Source organism: Hipposideros armiger, unplaced genomic scaffold (assembly GCF_001890085.2).
Source record: "Hipposideros armiger isolate ML-2016 unplaced genomic scaffold, ASM189008v1 scaffold_390, whole genome shotgun sequence".
Classification (NCBI taxonomy): Eukaryota; Metazoa; Chordata; class Mammalia; order Chiroptera; family Hipposideridae; genus Hipposideros; species Hipposideros armiger.
Window position 1 is genome coordinate 266,100 of NW_017731740.1, and position 9,489 is coordinate 275,588.

Consider the following 9,489-nt stretch of genomic DNA (forward strand, 5'->3'; position numbering starts at 1 on the left):
TGGGCTATGCCGACCTGCAACTAAGATTGAACAGAGCACCTTGAGCTGAGTGGCTGCAAGCTGCTGATGGGCGGCCGGATGGTGACTAGATTTGGAGCTGAGCTAGCTGTGCCCTCCACAACTAAGACTGAAGGACAACAACTTGGCTATTTCCCTTCCCCAATAAAATTTGAAGGAAAAAAAAAAAAAAAAGTAAGCTTCCATAATGGAAGTTCTCAACAAAGCAGTTGGCAATGTGATGTAACAAAAAGAACATTGCTCAGCACAAGGTTCAGTTTTAGCTGTCAGATTAGCTATGAGGCCTTGAGGAAGAAGACAAACTCTAATCGCCTCATTTTTTTCATCTTTAATATTAATTTGTATAGATTCTTCATACTGAAACAACTTAACACCAATGAACTGTACTTGAAAACCATACCTTTCATTTGATAATCAAAAGTGAGCTCTTCTCCAGCGTTTATGGTTCTTGTGGAAAATAATGCTATTCGGGGAAGACGAGTATCAAGGTTATCAATGAAAACATTGAACACCTGAAGATTTGGGTCACACTAAAAAAAGAACATTAGAACTTATTTAAGTAAAAATGACATGAATGAGTTCTATATGCCACATAAAATCTTTAATTTCCTAGAGTACTAGCTTTCTAAGATGTACTGGAAATTAAGTCGATTATTTAGAGGTCTCTGAAGAATACACATTTAAAAATACTATTTTCACTTACAGAAAATTTCAGACTTACATAAAACTAGAGAAACTAATATAATAAATGCACATGAATTCACTATGCAGCTTCAAACAATTGTTAACATTTTTGCCAATGTTGTTTGAACTAGTCCTGACTTTTTAATTTTTCTGGAGAATTTTACTGTGAACTCCAGATACCATTATAATTTCACCTGTAAATATTGCAGTAAGACATATTTAAACAATTAGAAGTGCACTTAAAAAATCAAGTTGGTACTGCAGAACTGAAATTTCATATTGCATGGGATTTCATTGCTTAAACGTTTATTTGGAATTGTCTGATATTTTGAGAGCTCTACACTAAATTCTGAAATATATAAGATCTAGTGACTCATACTAAAAAAAATCGAAGTAATTGCTTAATTGTCTTTGAATAGAATACATCTATTTTGAGGATATCTTAAATTTATTATTAAGAAAAAATTAAAGTAAAAGTTCAAGTAAATCAGAAAACTTAACAAGGGAGTCAAAAAGTCTCTGACATTTCACTACTAGTCATAAATTAGTTTCTTGATATAAAATCCATCAAAAGTTAACACGGTCTGCTTCCTCACATGGTCAGCTACATAACTTACTCTCTGAGACACATCTTGTAACCTGTAAAATGGAGATGATGTCAATCTCATAAACCAAATAGTCTGTAACCCATCTTGGATTTAGTTGGTGCCTGATAACTATTAATCTCCCTTATTTTGGGGAATAGTTTTTAGAGGATACGATTCTAGAGTTAAGGTTCCAGCTGTATTCTAAATTATTTTCGAATATGAATTAAGAACACTAACTTATAATTTAGAAAAATTATAAATACTAAACACTTCAATACTCTAAAAAATGTTTACCTTTTAAGAGAATACAGCTATCTTTAGTTGTACATCCTACAATTTAGCTGTGTTAACTTCTGTAAGAAACTTATATACAGTTGTGTGTTTCTTAAACTCTCTATCTGCTGCCTCTTAGCTCCTGTACCTATTAATTTCCTCCTCTGTGTGAGGCCAATACCTATCTTATAAAGTGGTTGGAAAGGTTAAACAAAGTAACATATGTAAAGACTCTTGCCAAATGCACGGTATGAATTTTCCAAATACAGTAATGATCCCACAACTCATCAGAAGAGGCCCTTGTAATAAAAAGTTTGGAAATATTAAAAGGGTACATGGTTTAAAGATAATTGCTTCCTCAACTATGGAAAATCATTAAACAGTACTAAGATAGTTAGTACTGTCTATGCTTTTAAATATTTCTTACACTGTGATTCACAAAATGAGACACATTTCCGTATTGAGCTGCATCCACTGTGAATTCATCAGATTCATAGTCCAGATCAAAGAGATAGGTGATTCCTTTGTTGTCATATAACTGCCCCCGTCTCTCCGCTTCCTCACTTGTGATTACCTAAAAAGAAAAAACTATAGTGTATTATATAGCTGTGGCTGAACTGAAGAAAAACTCATTCATAAATCTATTAATGAACACATTCATGCCTACAAATGTGTTCATCTTTTTAAATGTTTAAAAAGAAATTAAAATGTCATCAAAATAAACAGTCACACAAATGACTCCCAAAGAGCTAGACGGAAAGAGGTGGGAAGACAATGGGAGGAGAAATGATGGTGGAAAAGAATTATGACTATTTAAATAGGAATTAAGACAACTCAACAGTTGACAAGTTGAAACAGTGGTAGTACTTTCATCCTAATTTGGTGAGGTGTTCAAAAAACTATAGCTTTCCACAGGACATAACACAATGTAAAAGATTAAATTTACAAGTATATATGCTCTAAAGGCATACTTTCCCTATAACTAATCTGTGCACAGTTACAAATGGAAATTTGTTACAAATACAGGAGAGAAGGTATGTTAAATTTGCAGTCGACTGTATGGAAAGCTTCATTTTATATTGGCTTGTCGGAAAAGTAATGACGCATTTTTGCAATGAAAACAGAAAAAATATGTCATGACTTTTCCGACAACTCAAAAGAATAGGTTGTTTCATGAAATTAGGTAGCTCAAACCCATCATCTACAATTTTGCTCTTAACAACACAGCCTCACCACATGCTCAGCTTAAGAAATAAAAAATGTCTAAAGTGATTCATGGTGTCAACCAAATTTAGCTGCTGCATTCATTAAGCCAATAAGAGAAAAAAACTAGAATAACTGAATTACCCAAGATGTAATATCCTGAATAGTGATTTATAATAATCTGCCATTATCTAAAGATATAAGGATCAATATCAGGATCCAATTTAATCTCAGAATTAGGTGATTTAATTCCAAACTTTAAAATGTCCAATTTGACAGCCCCAGATATGCAGTCACACTCCTAGTTTTCTAGTCACAGCTTCACCCACCCTTCAGTTTGAGTAAGTGTGGTGCTGTGGTGAAGTGCACTGATTTTGGAGCCTTGGTTTTGAATCCTGGGTCTTCTTTACTACTGTGTGACCTTGGGCAAGGTGTTTAATTTCTCTGTGCCTCAGTTTCCTCATCTATAATAATGGAGATAATACAACTACCTCATAGAGAGATTAATGAGTGAATACATAAGGTGCTTGGAATAGTATCTGGCACATGGCAAATACTATTTTTGTATATATACATTATAGTATAAAAATAAATCTATTCAGTATATGGTAATTTAGAAAATAGTCTTTGTAGCTGAGTTACAGATACAGAGTTTGGATTTTCTTATGGATACAATAAATGCTTTTATGTTTATCCTGTAACACTTGCTCATAAAGCACTGGTCTACTCCACAGTGTCTCTCATGTTGATAACAAAAATTGAGTTTTGCTAACTACACTTAACCAATATTTGGTCAAATGAATGAAGTAAATTACAATTTAAAAGTTTCAAAGTCAGTATGTGTTTAGATCTGATTTTCTTCGTAGGGGTTTTGTGTAAAAATAGTTGTCATATTAAAATTTACAAATGCCAGTTTCATTAAATGGGTGTTTGTTGAAAGATGACTATTTCTTGTGTGTGTCTATATATTTTGTTGTTTGTTTATATTCAAGTTTATATTTCTATGTCAGTGTACCCTTCTCACAAACCTGAAATTTCTACATATTTGCAAATGATACCAAAATATATGAAATCTTGTTACGGAGGTAAAAAGGTAACTCTCCAAAAGCGTAAACCTTCCATACACATTATTTGCTATATAATAAGTTGAACGCACCTCTCCAACATATTCCATGACAAAACTCATTCTTTTAATCTTCACAAGGGTTTTTACACCCCAGCCACAGCCATTGCTAGTTCGAAAGATGCAAAGTGAATACTGTGTGCCTTTCTGTACAACCCTATTGAGACAATCGGGTCCACACTGACATCTTGAGTTGCATTCATAAATGGGAGTACCTGGTGGTATTCTAATTTGTTGGTTTTTATTATAAGCCAAAAGAACTCCAGCTTCAGCAGGACAACATTTCTCAAAGAAACAATCTGTGCATGAACAACCGAAGGTCGCTTCATTGACTAGACTGATCCCAGGAGCTGGCTTGTACTCATTAATGTAGTAGAAGTCTGGAGGCGGGCCCTCTAAGTCAACAGTGTTTTCCACAAAGATCATCCCTTTGTGAGTTTTCCGTCTGTTGAGCTCGTCTTGCCATCTCTGCAGAGCTAGCCTTTGTTTAGCCTTCTTCACAATGTACTCAGCAATGGCAGGATTCAGAGCTTTGTTGTTATTACTGGTTTTTAGAGTTACTGTGCTGCCCTTCTTTACCTGAGATAAGTAAACATCCTTGTCATGAGAGAACTGCTGAAGTAGTAACGGGCACTTGAGATTCTGCAAAGGTTCCCAAGTATTTGTAGAATCTGGCCATCCTTTCCATTTTACAAGATAATATTCCATATCCTTAAAATATAAAGGAAAATGCAAATCAGATTATGTCCCAATTATTTAAAATAATTTAATATTGTATAAAGTATCCATTATCATTTTTTTAAAGTTCAGAATATAGTCAGACTTCTAGCAGATCAAGTACAAATCATAAAAATAAAACTTTTTATTTCTATTACATACATACAAATATGTATAGAATTTAGATTCTAGGCAAAAGAGTTGCACCTATAAAAACTCATGAATATTTTACCAAACGGTGATTAAGTTAAACAAAAAGGTGTTTCTCTTGATTATGAAAATAGGTAGTCCGAAAACCAACAATTTATGACCTAGGTTAGTGGCTTACTTGGCCAGCAAAGATGTAGGCATCTTCTAAGGTCTGTCTGTAACTTAATATTTCACAGTGGATACAAGAGGGAAGTTCTATTTTTTAATGTAATGGGCACACATCCTCTAGATGTTCTAGATACACTATCCAATATAGTCATTCATAGCCACATGTAGCTATCGTGCACCTGAAATGAGGCTAGTCCAAATTCAGAATGTGCTTTAAGTGTAATACACACTAAATTTCAGACTTAGCACACAAAAATATAAAATATTTCTTAACTTTTAAAAAATATTGATTACATGTTGAAATAATATTTTGGATTTACTGGATTAAATATATTGAAAGCAATTACACCTGTTTCTTTTTACTTTACGTGGTTACTAGAAAATTTTAAATTACACATATGTAGGCCATATTATATTTCTATTGGACAGCATGATTCCAGAGAATTCTTAACCTCATTTAGACTCAACCATGATTCGATTAGATAGCAGGTATTCAAGCCACCAAGGATCAAATATTTTGATTTATCCTTCAGACTTTTTGGCTACCATGTTACCTAGAATCTTGCCTGCCTATTCCACTGATTTGACAGTTTCTTCAGAACCTCAAAGTCAGGCAATGCCATGTTAGGTTTCTCTTTAAAAAGGTAGTCAAGAGTGTATAATAAAAAAAAATTCTAAAGTAAATTATCTCAATTTTTGTTTTGTCCTCTGGAATAACTAACATATATCCATGTGCCTGGGTAAAATGCCTTCTGAAATATGAAAGTAATTAAACTGCATACTATAGTTTTTAGTTACCATTTTAATTCGTAGATATTGATAAAAACTTAATTCGGACACATTTTCAATTCCCTGAAATTTTTAATAAAGTTTTCATTATAAAGTAAGGATGCCCATGACAGCTGTTTTAGGATTCATAATGTATTAATGCTAAATGACCTGGAAAGTCTAGGAAATGTGGTACTAGACACACTGCTGAAGACTGAATTGGGCTGAGGAGCACTGAGGCAGCTTTGCAGGAGTAGTCACCTAGTGAGTGAGTGAGCTCATTTTCTCCCCACCATCTTCATCTCGATGTTTTAGTATATTTCTACTCAATAAGCAGTAATGCTTGTGAATTAAAAGAATTTTGCTTCTTTATAAAAATGGTCAAAATGTTTTATCTTTTTAAAAAAAGTGGTTATGTTATGGTGTGAGGATATACACAAAAACTGTACTTCCACAGAAATATATACTGTGATCCAGAAAAAAAAAGTGTACACATATATTTGTTAGTCAAACTGGCTGAATAAGATGTAACGTGGATTTCTCCCTCTTGTCAGTTAACTACTACAATTTGGGCTTGTTGTTAGCAGATATCTGCTCAACGAGATCCACTCGGCAGTATCTAACATGTCTATTCCTTTAATTATAAAAGTTCTTAATTTAAAAAAAATTAAATTGCTCCTTTTTTTTATGGTAGTTTTTCCTACTATAGCCCTGGGTTAGCCCAAAAGTTGCCAGCAAATAATGAAAGAAATAGGAACACTGGCTTCAAGTCAGATGATTAAGTCAAATTATTATTTAGCAGAACTATAAACACCATACCACTGAAGTTTGCTTCAAAAATAATGTACTAATGATGAGTCACTTGCATTTTTAGTCACTAAGTTTTGTATTTCATCACATTGGTACATACTTAATTTATGAATGGTACAGATACTTATAAAATATGTGTGCCTTTGACAAAATAGAATACAGAAATATTAGTAATATTTTATTTTTACTTTGTAGACGTCTGCCTTTTATTTTATATTGGTATTTTACTTTTAAAATCCATAAAAGATATTTCCATTTTGAAATATAAAATAATTTTAAACAGAAAAAACAGTTTGATTCAATACCTTAAAATTCCAAATAAAAGCTAAAAAGTTCATAAGCCTCATGTAATATCAGTATCATATTCTGATATGCAATCAACTCTTGATTACCCATAGAAATGGAGTAGTCATAAAAATGATCCATAAATAAATTACTCCTGTATAACTTGAAATGCATCATATGATTTTTTTCTTAGAGACATTTTCCCCCACTATGTCTGCCTTAGGTTAAATTCATTAAAATGTTTTAGTATCTATAATAAGAAGTATAATAATGAAAGTTTGGTCACTAGGGGGGGTGTAATGAAATGTATGGTGACATTAGCCTTTAGGAGTAAAATCTCATTAGGAAGGCAATACGTAAAATAAGTAGCAATGCAACGTAGTATAATTTTAAATGCCCAAACAAATAAGATAATAAATACTACTAGAATATAAAGAGGGAGATAAGTGTAGGTCAATCAAAAGGGCACAGAGGAAGTGGAACAAATTTTACAGTGAAACGCTGATAGGATTTGTTGGGTAGGGAACAGGGCAGACAGGATGGAAAACAGGAGCAAAAGCCTGAAGCTAAGATTTGCATGAAGTATCCAGAAAACAGTGAAGAGATGGATTTTGCTAGTTCTGATATTGAAGTGAGAGATCAAACTGTAACGGCAAGGCAAGAGTAAATTTTACACAGCCTTGAACACTTGACTAAGGCATTTAAACTTCAGTATAGGTCAATGGTTTTTACAATTCTTAGAAGCCATGGTGTTCCTGGGGGGAGCTTTATTAAGTACAAATGCATTTAATTCCATCTTGTTTATCAGGAACAATTTTACCAACCTTCTAACTGCCAAGCCAATGACTCTTCAGTCCTCATCTGACTGGACCGTACTCCTTAGGCTTTGATATCATGATTCTCTCTACACTCTTGTTCCTTTTCTGCCTTCTTTGCTGAAACCACAACCCCAGCCCATCACTTAAAAACAATGCAGATGGCTAAGGGCCCCTTTTCACACTAAACAAGTGTTTATCCCTTTTGAGAATCTGAAGAAAAAGCTATGAACCCTTTCCTAACAAAAGTCACATCTATAATATTTTGGGTAATTTCAGGATATTTGGATTCCAATTTAAGAATTCCTGCTCTAAATGCTCTCTGGGCAATCTCATCACTCCAATGGTTTTAATTATATGCTGATGACTCCCAAAATTTTATCTGCAACCCAATATATCCTCTATACTACTGGATGTCCAACAGGTTTCTAAATCAATCTGTCCACGTGGAACGTAGTAGCACTGTCCTTCCTAAACAGATTCTTTCTGTTCTGAATTCCCCCATCAAGAGGAATTTTACCCATCTACCTAGTCGCACCAGTCACAACCATGTCAATCTCAATTCTTTCTTCTCAAACTAATCCATCAAGTTTCTTTAGAGGCTTGTTCTTGTCTATCTTTACTGACAGTTACTTCACACCTTCAGTTCTTGCCTGGATTATTACATTCATTCCCTAACTGGTTTCCCTGCCCCATAGACTGACAACACTCTGATCTATTCTTCTTTAATAAAGTATAGAATTTTCTTATAAAAACAAAAATCCACCAGACCAGTCATTGTTATTTTCTTGCTTAAACATTTTAATGGCTTCCCTACTGCCTAAAGAATTAAATTTATAGTTCCTATTTTAAACAAAGAAGACCCTTCTTGATTAGGTCCCTGAAACCCTGCTTAATCTTCCATCATGGCCCAATTCACACACCACTCTTTGGCCATGCTGACCCGCTGTTAGTACTTGAACATGAGTGGCTTTTTCATACTTTTTGGTGGCTTCCTTCACAAAGTTCTCTCTAATTAGAATGGCCTCTCCCATTTGCTTAATGAACACTTGCTTATTTCAGTCTCATCTTTTATATGTAGAATAACCTACTAACTTTAACTCAGCTCAAATGTCATCTCTTTGATGAAGTCTTTCCTGCCTCTCTTGCTCAAGGACTGTTCATTGCCACCCCGCCATCCCCCACTGGGTTACCATTTCTAATCTGAACTGTAAGCCATTTGTAGGCAGGAATGGAATTTGTAGACCCAGAACCAAGCACAATTCTCTACTACATCTTACTTAAGCTTTGACTAAATATTTATGAATGTATAACAAAAAATATGACTATCTACATGTATATAATATAAAAATGACAACAATAATTGTATGAATCTTTAAAAGAAATGTAAGCTGCTAAACTTAACCTGGAGATAGTAATTCATGGTTTTTCAATATTTGTTCTATTGGGTTGTCGGAAAAGTCATGATGTATTTTGTCTATGTTTTCCAAAGGTCATTTATTTATATAAAGAACAAAGATCAATCAATGATATATTGCCCATTTTGTTCAATAACCTTTTGCCATCTTTCAGTGGGCTTCATAATTCTTTGTTCATAGAAGGACCTGTCTTTGTGAAAAACTGCACAAGGTGCTGATTTACAGCCTCATCTGAATTAAACGTTATACCACGCAAGGAGTTTTGAAGAGAGCAAAACAAGTGGAAGTCTGACGGCGCAAGGTCAGGCAAGTATGGTGTGTGTGGCAACACATCCCATCCAAGCTCCAATAATTTTTGACGGGGATCAAACTTGTGTGTGGTCTCGCGTTGCCGCGATGGAACACAACTCCTTTACAATTAACAAGCTCTGGACATTTCTGGATGATGGATTCATTCAAACTGTCCAATT

At 34.0% G+C, this 9,489-nt stretch overlaps 1 protein-coding gene across 4 annotated transcripts in view; it reads right to left on the reverse strand.

The window, feature by feature from the left end:
* SUV39H2 (SUV39H2 histone lysine methyltransferase) overlaps positions 1–9,489 on the reverse strand; it is a 31,459-nt gene that overhangs the window by 3,280 nt on the left and 18,690 nt on the right. For 2 of the 4 annotated variants that reach the window (XM_019663444.1, XM_019663446.1), the window contains 3 exons: positions 3,922–4,599; positions 1,990–2,136; positions 419–548 (listed from right to left, as the gene is read on the reverse strand). In XM_019663444.1, the coding sequence (XP_019518989.1) occupies positions 419–548; positions 1,990–2,136; positions 3,922–4,599 (955 nt within the window). The remainder of the gene's footprint in view (positions 1–418; positions 549–1,989; positions 2,137–3,921; positions 4,600–9,489) is intronic. The other 2 variants (XM_019663447.1, XM_019663445.1) reach the window with 2 other exon arrangements.